This window comes from Heteronotia binoei, chromosome 2 (genome assembly GCF_032191835.1).
Source record: "Heteronotia binoei isolate CCM8104 ecotype False Entrance Well chromosome 2, APGP_CSIRO_Hbin_v1, whole genome shotgun sequence".
In the NCBI taxonomy this organism is placed as follows: domain Eukaryota; kingdom Metazoa; phylum Chordata; class Lepidosauria; order Squamata; family Gekkonidae; genus Heteronotia; species Heteronotia binoei.
In genome coordinates, this window is record NC_083224.1 from 123,979,636 (window position 1) to 123,997,935 (window position 18,300).

The 18,300-nt window shown below is 46.7% G+C and overlaps 1 protein-coding gene across 2 annotated transcripts in view; it reads left to right on the top strand.

The window, feature by feature from the left end:
• AK4 (adenylate kinase 4) overlaps nucleotides 1-18,300 on the top strand; it is an 89,171-nt gene that overhangs the window by 43,227 nt on the left and 27,644 nt on the right. For both annotated transcript variants that reach the window (XM_060231957.1, XM_060231958.1), the window contains exon 3: nucleotides 15,121-15,240. In XM_060231957.1, coding sequence (XP_060087940.1) covers nucleotides 15,121-15,240 — 120 coding nt within the window. The remainder of the gene's footprint in view (nucleotides 1-15,120; nucleotides 15,241-18,300) is intronic.

An 18,300-nucleotide genomic window follows, 5' to 3' on the forward strand; every position in this document is an offset into this window, starting at 1 on the left:
CTTTTCTGGAGCACAATGACTTAGCAATGGTGATCCTTACTACGGTCACCTCAAGAATAGATCACTGTAATGCTGTCTACATGGGGCTACCCTTGACCCTGACTCGGAAACTACAGTTAGTGCAGAACGCTGCGGCATGGCTGTTAATGAGGCTCCCTGGATGGGAGCACATTCAGCCAGTGCTGAAAGAGCTGCACTGGCTACCTATTGTGTTCTGAATCCGTTTCAAGGTGTTGGTATTGACCTTTAAAGCCCTTTATGGTCAGGGACCTGTTTATCTGTGGGACCACCGTACCCAAATATCCCCCAGAGAGCACTGCGTTCAGGGACAAAAAATCTGCTGTCCACCCCTGGACCAAAGAAGGCCAGGTTGCGTTTGACACGAGCCAGGGCCTTCTCGGTGGTAGCACCAGAGTTATGAAATGCTCTCCCGGAGGCCATAAGGGCCCTGCGGGACCTTCCTACATTCCGCAGGGCCTGTAAGATCGAATTGTTTCAACAGGCCTTCGATGCTTAAACTGAGAGAGAGCTGCCACCTGACATCAGCTAGAGTTCCCAGTGACCAACCGTCTGAAAAGCAGAACCACCAACATAGTAATGGTACTGCACCGTGGAATAGTTTTTAAATTTTAATTGTATTAATGTTTTATAGATTTTATTGACTTATTGTTTTTAATCGTGTAAACGACTGTTGTAAGCCGCCCTGAGTCCGCTTGCGGAGAGGGCAGGATAAAAGTCTAATGTAAATAAATAAATAAAATTGAAAGGGGGAATCGTGGGATTTGGCAATACAATTTCTAAAATAAAACAAGAAAAAGCACAAGGATCATAGCAGAAACTAAAAATACGAAATGCTCTGAGCCTGGGAAAACAATGAAATCGCCTTTCAAGCTACTCTTCTCCCCCCCCCCCCCGCCCCGTGTCTATTTAGATTGGCAGTGGTTCCCCAGTATAATATTCCCCTTTGACTGTGGGTTCCCAAATTAGAGTACTCACTAGGTCAGGTCCATTGAGCAGAGACAAGGTTGCTCAAAGCATCAACCTTTTATTTGAAAGGGCACAACTCCAGAAAGCCTGAACTTCAGCTGTCTGTTCAGGAATGCTGAAACTGATCTCCATTCCATTAAAGAACATTGTAGCACAGACAAAACTGCAAGGAAAACGTGGAATGGACCTTCCATCAAGGTCCCTGGGCCTTACCTGTCTGGGCACAGACACCTTAATGGAAAATCCACTCCACTTTCTCCCCACAGCTTTGATGAAGAGTCCATTCCACGTTTTCATTGCAGCTTTGTGCTGCAGCCTGCAAAGACAAGGCAGAAAAGGCAGGGAAGTGAAAGAGAAGGGAACTTCTGTCAGCCTTAGAGCTTCAAACCTTCAAACGGTGAGGGGGGGAGAGGGAAGAAAAGAGCCTTGGGGGCCTGATTAAAGCCTTGGGCAGGCTGGACATTTGACACACCTGTTCTACAGTCTCTTTGTCAAGCTGAGGTCAGTTCTTTTCTGCTGAAAACATGATGTGCCATCTGGCATACGTGTGACAAAACTGCCCCCACCCCATACAGGGAGGTGTTGCAAGCCAACACCATAGGTAATCTGGGGTCAAAATTTGTTAGCACCTTGGAGAATTGAAGCAAAGTCTTTGATGTTTAAAATGCTATTTCTTGAACCTGCTGCCGCATCCATGGAACATTCTTCTTCAGCAGCTCATACAAAGGGGTCAATACTGTTGATAAGTTGGGTGAAAATCTTTTATAATAATTTATGCCCCAAAGACTGTATGGAAGGGACCATAAAAACACTTAATTCTATGTAGTTTAAGTTCCACTTTTTGGAGCCTTTGAATTATCACTTGTAGTGTATATAAATGGGTTTCCTGATCTACCCCTGAGATCAGAATATCAGCCAAATAAACTTAAGACATTGGGGTGTTGGTGTTTGTGCAGATATGCTCTGGAGTTGTGAGACTTAATAAAAGAAAGCAGCTTTGGCACACTGACTTGTGCTTAACTATTTACATTTATTTACAAGTATGCAGTTATGCTAGTATACACTGACGAAGTGCTTCGCCAGACAACACGATTGAGAGCAGAGATGAACTGTACAGTCTATTCAGTTATATACATACAGCAATATAGAAGCACCAATCAACACTCAGTGCTGAGTCATTTTGCATAGGCACAAAACTCTGGATAGAACCAGTATAAACCAGATAAGGGAAGCTGCCAGGAGCTGTCACAGGTCACTGGCATCTGACTCCAGCCTGATGTCTTACCAAGCAGTAAGCATATGCTGACATGGGGATCCCCAGTAACACCCCATCCATTGCCCTTTGAAAAATCCCAGGAGCAGAGGATATACCAAACAGGAGGTGGGTGTACTAAAATAATCCCCGATGAGTGGTGATCATTAGTAAGTTCTTGTACTCCTAATTGAAAATCAGCTGCTGATAAGCATAACTAAGATCAAATTTGGAAACCCAGACCACCACCCCCAGCCAAAGATGCAAATAAATCTTCAATTTGAAGAAGTGGATATGGATCCCTTTTAGCAACCCTGTTTACAGTGACTTTATAATCCCCACAAATTCTCACAGACCCATCTGCCTTAACTACTAGTATGACTGGAGTGGCCAATAAGAAAACTGAACTGGTTCTAGGATACCTTCCTCCTGCAGATGTTGGAGTTCAGCTTCCACTTTACTGCACAAAGTATATGTCACTGAGCAGGGTCTGAAAAAAATGAGGCTGTGTATCTGGGTTCACATGAGTCTTTGTTGTCGTCCCTGTCAGCATTCCCAATGCTGGAACAAAAATCTCTCCAGGTTGCCTGGGAAGAGGGATATTAGGTCACTGGCAGACACAACTTGCCAGTCAGTGGAATGGCCTCTGCTCTATAGATTTGAAGCTTCACTGGCTGTACAAGCTGGCAAAAGTGTCCTTCCCTTTTATAGCTAATGCTGCCCCAGTGTCCACTTCCATGTCTAGAGGGCAACCTGCAATGGTTATTTGGGCATGTATTGGTGGTGACGGACAATCCCCCAAGATATACAGAGCATAACTGGCGTCGCCATCTTCCTCACCTTCTTCCGTGCATAGCTCCACAAAATTGGCATCCCATCACTAAAACTCCAGCTTCCCTGGTTGGTTATGGGATGGTGCACAGGTGCGCTAAATGCCCTCACAATAGCAGCACCAGCAAATTGTGTCTCGAAACCTACAATTGTCAGTGTGATGTAGGGCCTCACAACAGAAACAGTGCTCTGTAGTGTGTGTGTGTTCCATAAACATCCGAAGAAATGAACTCTGACAATCGAAAGCTCATACTGGAGAACCTTTTTTTGGTCTTCAAGTGCCACTGGACTTTGGTTTTATTTAACTTAATGGAGTCTGCCCATGTTCTCTCTGGAAACTAATGATCTGCAGACACAGGAACTTTTCTATCCTGTAGGCATCTATAGCAGCGCCCGCCTCACGGCCTCACTGGATCTCTATATTTTAGTCTCTTTGGGGTATTTTTACTTGTTCTGTTGATGGGACCACAGCAGCTTTGTTTATTCTTCCCACAAAATATATAGGCTCACGAGAACTTTAACTTAAACCACAGATTTATTGTAACAAAAAGTCTTAAACTGGGGATATGGGAGATATTTACATAGGCTAGTACGGTTGTTCTGTTGTTTCAGGCTTTACATTCACTTTTACTTTCTTGAGTCTTTCACAGTTCACAGTTTCCCTTTAACTCACTCTCCACCTCTAGCCAAGGTCTGGCCTCTTGGGATTGATGTGTCTAGTCACACCCCTCGACTGGAGTCTCTCGTCTCAGCCCTTCTTGGTGTCTCAGACCCACGTCCACTCCCTCAACCTCCTCACTAGATCTTCAGAGTGGTTCCTAGGTGTTTGTGACCGTTCCGGTCTTAACTGACTCACACACACACAGCCCTCTTGGCTGGTTTTGTCCAGCTGGCAGTCTCTGGAAGACTTCCCCGTCTCCAGCTTCTTCACAGGATCAGCTGCCCTCTCAGCCCTTCTGGCCGGCACTAACTGACCCTCTCAGTCTCTGTCAGGTCCCCACTGACAGACTTCTCTGACAGGCCTCCACTCTGTCAGACTCCAACTGACTGAACTCCTGCCTCAGCAGTTTCTCTCCCTCCACTACTTTCCCTCCCTGAGAGCTCTGAGCACTCTGCCCCCACCCTCAGGTCACCTGACGCAGCCCTGTGCGTCTTCAGTTTATGGTTAACCCATTGCTTTCCGTCACAGCATCATATCCCTGTCCCACAACATACATTTGCTTGCTTGCTTAACATCTAGCTCCATTTCTGGGGAAATTCCAAAAACTTGCTCACTAAGGTGTGACACCTGTGTTTGCGCTAATGAAGAGTATTGCTGTTCTGATATTGCAAAACTAGTTATAATCACTATTTTTAATTTAAAAAAAGGTGGTCACAGGCCTCTTATATACAGATGTGCTGATTTTCACCAATTCCACTCCAACCCCAGACTTGGCGGACTCTTCAAGAGGTGCCAGTACTTAGTATCTCTCTCTCTCTCTCTCTCTCTCTCTCTCTCTCTCGGCTTGACTTCGCGAACGAAGATTTAAGAAGGGTGCAGTAGTCCACATCTGCTGCAGGCTCGCTGGTGGCTGACAAGATAGTATCAGTACTGTCAAAAAGCCCTGCTTTTTTTTTTAAATCCTTTCAGGCATAACACTTGTTTTTGTTAAGAACAAAAATATAACAAAAATACATGTCGTTACAGGCTCAGACTGTTGAATGCTTGGGGAAAAAATTCTTTGTTACTACTACTCTCCCAGCTTATCTGGTGAGGCAGCTTACTGCCACTCATTGTTTCCTTTGACCTATCCCCCCCCCCCCCCCCGTTATTGTTATCTGGTCTAGAAGCATCTAATTTGAATCTTCCTTTGTCAGAACCATTGTGGTGGGGGAGACTGAATAAGCTAGTATCTGGCCTCCTGATCATGAAATAAACTAAGCTGTGCTAATAAGAAAAGAAAAAATAACACAGGAGGTATAGCTGAGGTATGCTTTGCAGTGGAAGGTGTGATCAAGGAAATGGAGCACTTAACAAGGTGTGTAAGAACATGTAGTTAAATATCTGTTCAGACTTACCTTCCTTGTTCCTAGCTATCTGTGTTTCACTTAATTCTTTTTTCCCTGTCATCTGCTCTCGATCTATTGCTGTCTCTAATTACCCTGGCCACAGAACAAAGTTTGAGTCTAGTGGCACCTTTAAGACCAACGAAGTTTTATTTAAGGTATGAGCTTTTGTGTGCATGCACTCTTCTTCAGACATAATAAAGAAGTGTGTGTGCTCAGAAAAGCTCATACCTTGAATAAAACTTCGTTGGTTGTAAAGGTGCCACTGGATTCAGACTTTATTCTATTGCTTCCAGGGCTGGCCCGAAAGCACGCGGCGGCCCAGGCAGACTTACTGCCCGCACGCCTCCAGGCCGACCCCCTCCCATTTTTTCGGCAGGGAGAGGTTTAAACATTCTGTCGGTTGAAGGGCTGGTGGATACCAGTAAGGGATGATTGGCCTGGGGATTCCGGTACTCCTGGGGAGGGGAAGGTATGACGGTGGGAACAGGCAGAAATGTAAGGGAAGGAGGCTGAGATGAGATAGTGCTCGACCACCCTCCAGCCTGTGTCCCATCCCGATGGTGACAGGTAGTGAGGCCAGGCGAAATTACTCGCCTCCGTCACTGGTGTTATGCAATGCCAGGTCCATTAATAATAAGACCTCCATCCTTCGGGAATTCCTGCTTGAGCAGGACATGGACCTGGCATGCGTGACCGAGACCTGGGTGCGCGATGGGGAGACGGTAGCTCTCTCCCAGGTGGCTCCCCCAGGATACTCAGTCTTTCACCAGTCACGGACTAGCGGGCGGGGGGGAGGGGTGGCATTGTTCATGTCAGATAGTGCGTGGAAGTTCCGCGGTTGAGTGTGCTGATAAGAGCAGCCTCGAGGAAAAAAGTCTACAAAGACACAGTCTTAGTAAGCCAGTTGAAACAGTTGTATTGGGTTGAGCATAAAGAGTGGTTAAAGGCAGTTCCAAAGTAGTCAGTTCACAGTTAGTCAGTCCAGCCAGTAGAGAAGTACAGAGTCACAAGTCCAAAAGATTAGTCTACACATACCAGGGTCATAGCCATCATCAATCAAACGGACAGAGTTTCAGTCTGTTACCAAATAGCTCTCCACGTCTCCAACACTCCTTCCTCTCCATTCACCCAAGGGTGGCCGAGGCAAAGTCTAAGGGCTAGGCTGCTGGTTCTTATGGCAGAGCTGGCCTATCAAGTTACACCCCACTTAACTAGCTTCACATGTCTCTCATTAGCTAGTATAGTTGGAGTTACATAATGTTGCATCAGCAGTTTTTCCTCTTAAAGTGCCTGATGCTGTCATTCTCCCCTTATGTAACGACATGTACTATACAGGTTAGCTCATCATAAAACATTTAGTTTCCTTAGTTACATTCATTTATACATACATGACTTCACTGTATCATTTTCTAAGCCCCAAAGATACACAACTTTCTTTGTGCTTTACATGGGTTTGCAGCTTGGTAAATACATCAGCGATGTTGGCATTTGTTTCACAGTATTCCAGTGCTATCAGTTTGTCATCTAAACATTGCTTAACATTATGAAAGCGCACATCTGTATGTTTAGACCTGTTCTTAACTCCATGAGAGGTTGCTAACTGGATAGCTGCCTGATTGTCTTCCCTTACAACAATGGGATTCATGTGACATATGCCAAAATCCAACAATAGTTGTTTAAACCAAATGATTTCTGTACACACTGCGCTCAACGCGGCGTATTCTGCCTCGCAGGTGGACAGGGACACATGTTTTTGTTTCAGTGATCTCCACCCAATTAGGGCGCCACCCAGAAAGATAGCCATTCCTGTTGTGGACTGTCTAGTTTTAGGATCATTAGCGAAACTAGCATCCGCATAGGCGTACATATTAAGATCACCAGTAGGTGTTAGGAATAAACTCCAGTCTATGGTCTGTTTCAAGTATCTCAATATGTGTTTGGCTGCTAGCCAATGCATTTGCCTAGGATCTTTAACAGCTCTAGCCAAAACATTAGTGGCCATGGCTATATCTGGTCTGGACCAGTTTGCGAGATATGTCAGACTTCCAATCAGGGATTGATATATACCTTGATCAAACAGTGGACTCTGTTCACATTCAGATTCATTACATGGTAGCATAGGATTTTGTACCCCTTTACACTGTTCCATTTTGAACTGTTTTAGTAATTGGGATATCTTAGCCCTCTGTGATACCTTGTACCCATCATTTACTTTGGCAATTTCCAATCCCACATACTGCCTGATCTCTCCTAGATCTCTTACAGTGAATTTTGCTTTCAGAGCATCAATTGTGTCATTCATTATTTTGGCAGTTTTGCATATCAGTGCCAGATCATCAACAAAGATTAAGATGATGGAACGTTGCTCCCCTGTTCCCTTCATGAACACACAGGGATCTGCAACTCCTTGTTTATAACCCATCATTTTAAGGTTATCCACCAAATGTTGGTTCCATTCGAACCCGGATTGCTTTAAGCCATACAGGGATTTCTTAAGCATCCAGCAAGTGTTAGCATTATCACCATCATCTGAGACACCTAGGGGTTTTCTCATATATATATTGTGCCTCAGTGGTGCATGTAAGTATGCTGTTTTCACATCAAGGTGCCTAACTAAACATTTCTGTTTGGCAGCAATAGTGAGTGCACAAAACAGTGATGTGGCCTTCAAAGTAGGCGCAAAAGTTTCGTCATAGTCTTGCCCCCCCTGTAAAAAACCTTGGGCTACAAGCCTGGCCTTGTACTGAGTAGTACCATCTATGCCAGCCTTCAGCTTATACACCCATTTACACCCTATGAGTCTCTGACCGCTAGGTAGAGTCGTTTCCTCATAGACGTGCTGGTTTTGCAGGGATTCTAGTTCAGACTTCATTGCAGCGCGCCATCCAGCCTGCTCTGCTGCTGATAGGTGCTGTATGCTGTCGTAACTCGAAGGTTCAGCAATCACAGCGCATGTCTGTCCTGGACTATAGCGATCAGGTGGCCTCGTTTCTCGAGCGGACCGCCGAAGAATGGGCTCCTCAGCTGCATCAGACTCAGTCTGTTGTGCTGCCGTCTCAGGTTGCAGAGAAACGCTGGCTCCTGGCGATGTAGGAGTTAACGGTTCTTCCTTGATGTCTCCGTTGCTAAGCGACGGGCTCCTCCTCCCCCTCTCAGGAACAGGTAGCAGGTCTTGTTTCACTCCGGCCGGAATGATTAGAGTTGAGGACGTTCGCTGCCAGCCAACTGTTTTTTCAAGGAAGCTAGCCGATGCGCTAGTCGTTATTTTCTTCTCCCCATCGTGGCAGAACCTGAAAGCTCGGTGATTGTTAGTGTAGCCAACAAACAATAATCTTACAGCTTTATTTTTCCCTTTCCTTCTGAGCTCCTTTGGGATGTGGACGTATGCTGGAATCCCAAAGATCCTTACATGCTCTAAGGAAGGTTTCTTGCCGTACCACGCCTCTGCAGGGATCATACCTGTGGCTGATGACCAAGACAAGTTTAGTATGTGAGAAGCACACATCATGCCTTCTCCCCAGTAACTCATAGGTAAATTACTGTCTTGTAACATGCAAAAGCACATATTGGTCAGGGTTTGATTTCTGCGTTCGCAGAAAGCATTATGCTGAGGTCGGTAGGGGGCGGTGCATTTCCTTTCAATGCCGTGCCTCCTGCACAGAGCAATCATCCGCTCATTACAGAATTCAGTACCGTTGTCACTAAAGATAGTCTTAGGGTACTTCCCTGTCTTGCGGTGCACAAACCGAAGCCAATTATGAAATGCTTGGAATGTTTCTGCCTTGGACCTAAGTAGGTAGCAGAATCCATACCTTGAAAAGTGGTCTTCGATGCATAATGCAAATTTGGCTCCGCCCAGACTCCTTGTAGGGAATGGACCTATCAGGTCGACAAACACCAGGTCGAGTATGGCATCGGACTGAAATTTGCTTGGTGATTTTGCAGCTGCTGCCTTGGATTTCACAGCTTTGCACACCTCACATTCAATATAACACCCACACGGCTTGGTCTTAATTCCAGCTGCCTGAAGCGTCTTCTTCACTGCCTGGAAATTAAGGTGCCCCAGCCTGCGGTGCCAAAGATGAATGCAGTTATCATGCAGGGGTTCATTAGTACTCACATGCTGTACTATTTGCTCCTTCTCGAGGAAGTAGAGGTCGCCTTTTCTCTTAGCTTTTGCAGTTATTGCACCTTTACATATATTGCAGTCAGTGGCTGTAAAACAAACTTTATAATTGTATTCAGTCAATGCAGAAACTGATAACAGATTATAATTTAAGCTTGGAACATTGAGCATTGGGAATTTCCTCCCCAGGCTCGGGATGTTTACAAGACCATTCCCAGCTACATTGGCAGTCAGCCCATTTGCAAGCTTCACACTCTGACCTTGCGTAGGAGTAAAAGTCTCGAAGAGCTTTCTGTCCTTGGCTATGTGCTCCGTAGCACCACTGTCAATCATGAATTGCTGGCTGCTGCTGGAGGAATTATTAGTGATTACATTGCACCCACCTCCTTTGGTAACAGCTGGAGAATGTTTCTTCTTGTTCAAAGAACACTGGCGTTGCAGGTGTTGCTTGCTCCCACATAAGTAGCACTTACGCACAGCTTTTGTTTTCGCTACTACTGCCTTGCACTCTGCCCCTTTAAGAGCCTCCCGGGCAGGAACATTCATTGTTGAATGAAAGTGAGCGGCGTCCTTCCGTCTCATAGCCTCATTCAACAGGCGTTGGGTGATACTGGACACGTTAATATCAGTTTGTGGAATAATATCAAGATTAGCCACAAATTGGTCATACGTACAGTCCAGAGAACATAGGATTATATAGGCCTGCTGCAGGGGAGTAAAAATTACCTGCTTGTCCTGCAGCTGGTGCAACATACGAGTCATGTGCTCCAAATGAGTCATCATATCACCACCGACCTCCAGACGTGTGGAGAAGAGCTTTTTCATTAAGAAAATGTGTGACCCAACACTTTCTCTCTCATATATCGCCTTTAGTGCATCCCAGCACGACTTGGCTGTGTCAGACCCTTTGATATGGATGAGTTGTGAATCTTCCAAGGTCAAGCCTAGCAATGCAAGCGCCTTCTCGTCATTGCTCTTATGCTTTGCAAGTACCTCGGCATCATCCTCCGCATGTAGTGTAGCTATATCTGGGGGGTGTGCCACGTACTCCCACAGCCCCTGGAACTTCAACAATAGGGTGACCTTCTCTGACCATGTCCCATAATTATCTCCATTAAGCCTCTGTATCAAGAAGCCAGAGATATGAACGCTGGACTCCATGGTTGCCTGTAACACAACAAAGTGCCACGCCCCAAACTGTTCGCTTACTCACGAGTAGACCTTCTGGCGAGTGCTGCAGCCGACAGTGCTTACTCTCATGCAGACCACGCTGGGCCCACAACCGATGTCAGATAGTGCGTGGAAGTTCCGCGGTTGAGTGTGCTGATAAGAGCAGCCTCGAGGAAAAAAGTCTACAAAGACACAGTCTTAGTAAGCCAGTTGAAACAGTTGTATTGGGTTGAGCATAAAGAGTGGTTAAAGGCAGTTCCAAAGTAGTCAGTTCACAGTTAGTCAGTCCAGCCAGTAGAGAAGTACAGAGTCACAAGTCCAAAAGATTAGTCTACACATACCAGGGTCATAGCCATCATCAATCAAACGGACAGAGTTTCAGTCTGTTACCAAATAGCTCTCCACGTCTCCAACACTCCTTCCTCTCCATTCACCCAAGGGTGGCCGAGGCAAAGTCTAAGGGCTAGGCTGCTGGTTCTTATGGCAGAGCTGGCCTATCAAGTTACACCCCACTTAACTAGCTTCACATGTCTCTCATTAGCTAGTATAGTTGGAGTTACATAATGTTGCATCAGCAGTTTTTCCTCTTAAAGTGCCTGATGCTGTCAGTTCATACGAGAGGCTTACTCCTTCCGGGCTCTCCCGGCCCTGGAGATCAAGGGCATTGAATGTGCCGATCTGGCGTGGGACGTTGGGGAGGGGTTGGCGATCTGGCTGGTGTACCGACTGCCTAACGCACCGGCTAGCACCCTACCATCCCTGATGGAGGCCGCAGCAGGATGGGCATTGGAGCACCCGAGGCTCTTGATCCTGGGTGACTTCAATGTCCATGCCGATGATGCGACCTCCAATCAGGCGATGGGCCTAGTGTCTTCCATGGCGACACTAGGACTCTCCCAAATAGTTACAATGCCCACCCACCAGGCGAGGCACATGTTAGACTTGGTCTTCGCGGCGGGAGTTTTAGTGAACGATCTTGCTTCTATAGCAGTGCCATGGTCGGATCACTATGCCCTCAAGGCTCATGTGGATGTCCCACCTCAAGCCCGTTTAGGCGGCGAGAGTATTTTAGCTCGCCCGCGGAGCCTGATGGACCCGGAACGGTTCCTGATGGCCCTGCGGGATCCCTGGCCCCCTGGCGATTCCTTGGATGACGTGGTGGAGTCCTGGAATGACAGGCTCTCCAGAGCCATCGATGAGATCGCACCTAGGCGTCCTCTGCGTCCTTGTTTAAAGCCGACACCTTGGTATAACCAGGAGTTGCGGCAATTAAAACGGGGACTCAGACGACTAGAGAGGCAATGGCGGCATACTCGAGACGAAGCGACTAGAACATCTTATAGAGTTTATGAAGTCCTATGAGATGGCAGTCAAGGCCGCAAAGAAAACATACTTTGCGGCTGAGATTGCGCCTGCAACTTCGTGCCCGGCACAATTGTTTAATATAATTCGGACTCTTACAACGTTGCCACAAGGCAGACTAAATTCTAATGAATTGGAGATAGGCTGTGAGGCATTTGCGAATTTCTTTGCGGATAAAATCGCGTCGCTTCGTTGCTACCTTCCCGCCATATTAGATACAGTTAGCGAACCCGAGGCTCCGCACCTGTCTTCGGATCACGTTCTGGACGGTTTCGGCACTCTCAGCCTGGAGGAAGTTGACAGGATCCTCTCATCTGCATGCCCAACAACTTGCAATCTGGACCCGTGCCCCTCCTGGCTTATTAAGACCTGCCAGAGGGAGCTTAGATATCCTGTACGGGATATCATAAATAGATCCCTGATGGAGGGGCTCTTTCCATCAGCGCTTAAAGAGGCGGTGGTCCGTCCCCTCTTGAAAAAAACAACGCTAGACCCGTTTGAATTGGTACATTACCGGCCGGTCTCGAATTTGCCCTTTTTGGGCAAACTTATCGAGAGGGCAGTGGCGTTGCAGTTACAGGGTTTCCTGGAGGACGCTTCTATCCTGGACCCCCACCAGTCTGGTTTTCGCCCGGGCCATGGGACGGAGACGGTGCTGGTTGCCCTGGTGGATGACCTTCAACGGCATCTGGATCAAGGCGGCTCGGCGGTGCTGATGTTGTTGGACCTATCGGCAGCGTTCGATACGGTCGACCATCAGTTACTAGCCTGCCGCCTTGCCGACGTGGGGATTCAGGGGTTGGCCTTACAATGGCTTTCCTCTTTCATTAACGGTCGGGGACAAAGGGTGGCGATCGGGGATGAACTGTCCCGGAGGCACACGCTTGATTGCGGAGTGCCTCAAGGGGCGGTGCTTTCCCCGATGTTGTTTAACATCTATATGCGCCCCCTTGCACAGATTGCCCGAAGGTATGGGTTGGGCTGTCATCAGTATGCTGATGACACCCAGCTCTATCTACTTATGGACGGCCAGCCTGCCTGCGCCCCAGATAATTTGGACTGGGCGTTACGGGCGGTGGCTGGGTGGCTTAGGCTGAGTGGGCTGAAACTGAATCTGGCAAAGACAGAGGTCCTTTGCTTGGGTTGCCATGGTCCGGGAAGGGAAATCCCCCTGCCAGCCTTTGACGGTGCGCCATTGATAGCGGCGCGCAGGGTCAAGAGCTTGGGGGTACTATTGGAGCCTTCACTGTCAATGGAGGCTCAGATAGCAGCCACTGCCAAGTTTGCATTTTTTCATCTTAGGCGGGCGAGGCAGTTGGCTCCTTTTCTGGAGCACGGCGATCTAGCAACGGTGATTCATGCTACGGTCACCTCGAGGCTGGACTACTGTAATGCCCTCTACATGGGGCTGCCCTTGTGCCGAATCCGGAAGTTGCAGTTAGTGCAGAATGCCGCTGCCCGGCTGTTATTGGGGCTTCCAAGATGGGAGCACATTCAGCCGGGGCTTCGGGGTCTGCACTGGCTGCCGATAATATACCGAGTCCGGTACAAGGTGCTGGTTATTACCTTTAAAGCCCTATATGGCCTAGGACCTGCCTACCTTAGGGACCGCCAAAGGAGGCCCGGTTGAAATCTACCAGGGATCGGGCCTTCTCAGTAATGGCACCTTACTGGTGGAACCAGCTGCCGGAGGAGGTGAGGGCCCTGCAGGACCTTGGGCAGTTCCGCAGGGCCTGCAAGACGGCCCTCTTCCGGCTGGCTTACAACTAACCGACACTGGGAATTTCGGATGGTGGTAGGGGCATTCTGATAGACCGCTGGGTTTATGTTTATGTTTTATTAACTTATTGTTTTAAAATGATGTTAATTGATGTTTTAAATGCTAAACCCTATGTTAAATTTTTACGTGTTGTGAGCCACCCTGAGCCACTTCGGTGGGAAGGGCGGGATATAAATCGAAATATAAATAAATAAATAAATAAACAAACAAACTCCTACCCCGGCATGCTCAGATACCAGCCTTGTGCTTACCGGCTTCAGGGCCGGGGGTGGGTGGGTGGGTGGGATCAGAATAGTGCACTCTCTCTTAATACAGAGCAGAACGAGGTTTTGCTCCTCCCTCCCTTTCTGTTCCGGAAGGGAGGGGTGAGAGTTAAGCCTCTTTCTGCTATATATTAAGAGACGGGTCTATTGCGATGCTGGCCAAAGTGGGTAAGCACGAGGCTGGCGTCGCTACTCTGAGCGTGCGGGGGGGTGGGTGGCCTACCCGATTCCCCCCCCCCCCCGCACACTCATAGTAGCAACGCCAGCCTCATGCTTACCCATTTCGGCCGGCATCACAATAGACCCTTAATTTAAAGCAGGAAGAGGCTTCGCTCTCATCCCCACCCCCCTGGAACAGGAAGGGGGGGGGGAGCGAAGCCTCATTCTACTCTGTATTAAGATAGCGTGCACTATTCTGATACTCCCCCTCTCCAAACCGGTAGCACAAGGCTGGCATCTGAGCACACCGGGGGCAGAGGTGGCCTGCCCGTGCCAGGGAGGAGGGAAGTGGCCTGCCCACTGCCACTGCTACCGCTGCTACCACCTAACTGCCCTGGGGCAATTAGGCATTTGTCTTGGGTGCCAGGAGGGGGGGGGAAGCCCAATTTGGCACCCCCTCTACCCGGCACCCTAGGAAAATGCCTAATTTGCCTAGTGGGCGAGCCGACCCTGACTACTTCAGATCAACACAGTTTATCCACCTAAATCTACTTTGACCATAGTTTCTGTTTCCTTATCTGTTCTCCAAGCTGTGCCAACTCCATCCTCCCCTTCCATATTTTATTCTCCTTTGGTAGATACTTTCTTCTTGTGTTTAGTGTTTTTTGTCCAATTTGGGCTACTTGTGTGTGTGTGTTTGTTTTCCTGTTTTTCTTTCTGAACATAGTATTGCTGTAGAACTGGCCTTGTGCTTTGCAGATGGTTAAGCTGAGGTACATGCCATTTGGTTGCTTAGCAACATTGATCTTCAACTGTAGTGTTGAAAGCTGGCATTATGATGGGATGATGGTTGTGAACTACAGATATCAACATAATGCTTGGGAGGAAAGGGGATAAAAGGCTGAGTTTACAATATTTATCCATCTCCAAGAAGTCTTCAAAAATGCCTATTGCTTTCACGGTACAGAAAAAGGAGAAAACCCACAAGAAGACTGACTGATTAGTCTTCAGTGCCTTATGACATCACCATCAAATACACCATTCCTGAGCATTTCTGGAGAAGAATCTGGGCAGATAGGGCTACTTGTTAGTCATATACTTGAAAAGCTTTTAACTAAAAGGTTTTGTTTTTTCCTAACAGATGTTGGTATATTGGCAAAGCAATATCTAGAGAGTGGCCTTTTGGTGCCAGACCATGTATTTGCACGTGTCATGATGACAGAACTGGACAAAATGCAGACCCAGCCTTGGTTACTGGATGGTAAGACTATTATTATTTAATGATATGTAAATTACAGCTAAATGCTAGGAGGAGTGAATAGGTCTCCTGTAACTTCAATAAATTTGTTCATCATTACTTTTCCACAAATAGCTTGTTTGTTTAACCTAAAACTGTGAAGATTATGTTGAGTCTTTCCAATATTTTTAGCAACTGGTGGTAGAGCTGGGAGACAAGGGAAAACATTGTGAGAGCTGTTAAGGAAAGGGCCATTCATAATTTAAACTTCTTTGACTACTTTTGTTAAATGCAGATGGAAAAATCTCTATACTCAAGATGCATTTATTTAGAGGCTGAAGAAAAGTGACGACAGTCTAGGTTCTCTGAGATTTCTCTTGGCTCAGCTCAGTTCAGTGATTTGCCTGAGTTACCTTGGCATACTCCTAACCTGCAAATATATCTGCTTCCACTTTCTATTCTGCTTTCATTTTCCATTCTACTTTGTAAACAACTGGTATTAAAGTTGTGCGCTACTGCATAAATTATTGTGCTCTGCAGCCATTTTTCCTGAGCTAAGACAAAAAGGTGTGAGCTGAAGGCTAAATATTTGTGAGCTAGCTCATGCTAACTCAGTTTAGAGGGAACACAGCTCCCATCATACTTTTAAAATTACTTTCTCCTATGTGGCCACAGTGGCATGAGGAAGATTTCCATCTGTTTGTTTTATAGGTTTGGGTTGTTTCCCCCATTTTTTTTTTTTGGTGGGGAAAAATATTAGAAAGTTTGTCAAATTGTAGAGTTCAGCAAAATTCTCACAGGGGGGTTTAACAATGGAGCCCAGAAGCAAGTATTTTTTGGATGGGAGGGGTAAGAAAGAAAAAGAGCACAATAAAATTTATGTGCTCCATTCCTGTGAGCTCCGGCCCCAAACAAGGCCTAGTAATACCTGTTAATTCTCATAAATGGAGGTGAATGGTTATCCACAATTATAAATATATCTGGTGCTTAAAATAGTATTTTTCCATGTGGGCTTTTTTAACCTGTGAGCATTTATGACTGTGGGTTTTTTCCAGTTACCATTTTAACTTGCAAGTATTGGAAGCATACCGTTAGCAGGAAAGGCCTGTGGCAAATCTTGGAACGTTTAGGATGTCCCCCAAGGTTCCTCAGCATGATCATCCAGCTACACGAAGACCAATGAGGCCAAGTCAGACACTGCAACGACCTCTCGGAGATCGACAACAGGCTGGCAAAGGCAAACCGTGCCTTTGGCCGACTGCACAAAAGAGTGTGGAGCAACAAGCATCTGAAAAAAGGCACAAAGATCAATGTTTACAAAGCGGTTGTGATGACAACCCTCATCTACGGCTCCGAATCGTGGGTTTTATACCGTCATCACCTGCGACTCTTTGAGCGCTTTCATCAGCGCTGCCTTCGCACCATCCTCAACATCCACTGGAGTGACTTTGTGACCAACACTGAAGTTCTCAAGCGGGCAGAGGTTACCAGCATCGAGGCACTGCTGTTGAAGACGCAGCTGCGCTGGGCAGGGCATATTTCTAGGATGGAAAACCACCGCCTTCCCAAGATTGCCCTGTATGGCGAACTCTCCACCGGCCATCGAAATAGAGGGGCACCAAAGAAGAGGTACACGGACTCCTTGAAGAAATCCCTTGGCACCTGTCGCATCAACCATCACCAGTGGTCTGACCTAGCCTCAGATCGCAAAGCATGGAGGCACACCATCCACCAGGCTGTCTCTTCTTTTGAGAACGCATGCATAGCTGGTCTTGAGGACAAAAGGAGATTGAGGAAGAATCGCACTGCTACAGCACCAACCCTAAATCAGATTTTCCCTGCAGCCACTGTGGCCGGACCTGCCTGTCCCGCATTGGTCTTGTCAGCCACCAGCGAGCCTGCAGCAGACGTGGACTATTGCACCCTTCTTAAATCTTCGTTCGCGAAGCCAAGCCGAGAAGAAGATTGGAAGCACTGAATCTCTAACCTGTATTGATGTTAAAGGGATTGTTTGTCCAATATTTTGCCCTTATTTATAAGATGTTCAACTCTTGTTATACTAACATCCTGCCAAGACTGAAAGGCCCCAGGGTCTTTTGCTGGAGGAAGCCAGAGATTAAGTTTATAGGTAGACATTGGGGAAGGATTAGCTGTTATATGTGTTATATGTGAATGTTTGAAATAGAAACAAAATTTTTGAAAGCATAAAACTTCTTAAGATCTGGGTCCTGTTCAACCATGAAAATGTGTTCTCTTTCCATATCGAGAACTGAGTAGTCATGAACTACTGCAAAGGTAAGTCGTTTACCTCATACAATTTTGAAAAATCTAAGGGAATGTGGACTCCTAGATAGCGCCAGTGAGAATTTATCCACTTGTATCATAAAATTAACTCAAATTTCTGCCTACATGTGTGTACAATATTAATTGGATAGATTTCAGAGTTAGATTTATTGACTTTGAGACCCAATACCAAACTAAAGCCTCAAGTATGCATTGAATTTCAGGAAGAGCATGGGCCATGCCTGTGATGAAGAGAGCAATGTTATCCGCATAAAGAGCAAAATCTCTTTAAATGCCTTTCCCTTGCCGAGTCATGATGTGGCAACACAGGTTGGAGAAGGCATTTAAAGATGGTCTTGAACCTCCAAAATACTCTTTTTTTCAGTTCCTTTCCTAACATTGACACTATCCAATGTTCCCTCTGGCCCCTTCCCCCCCCCAATGGAGCAGTTCACATCCTGAGCAGACTATAGCTGTAAGACCCTGCACAGCTCCATATTGTTGCTAAGCAGGGCTTCCTGTGTTAAGGAATGGTCAATCAAGTGCACAGTTTAGAGGGAGCACTGATTATGACCCCAAGATCTTTTCTCTCTTAGTTTCAGCAAGTTCAGTGCTCATTAGCCTATATTTGAAGTTGGGATTTTTTGTCACATTCATCATCTTACACTTACCAACACTGAACTTTATTTTCCACATTGTCACCTACTTACCCAGTTTATGGAGATTCCTGACAGTTAGAGTGGTTCCTCAGGGGAACAGGCTCCCTTGGGAGGTGGTGGCCTCTCCTTCTTTGGAGGTTTT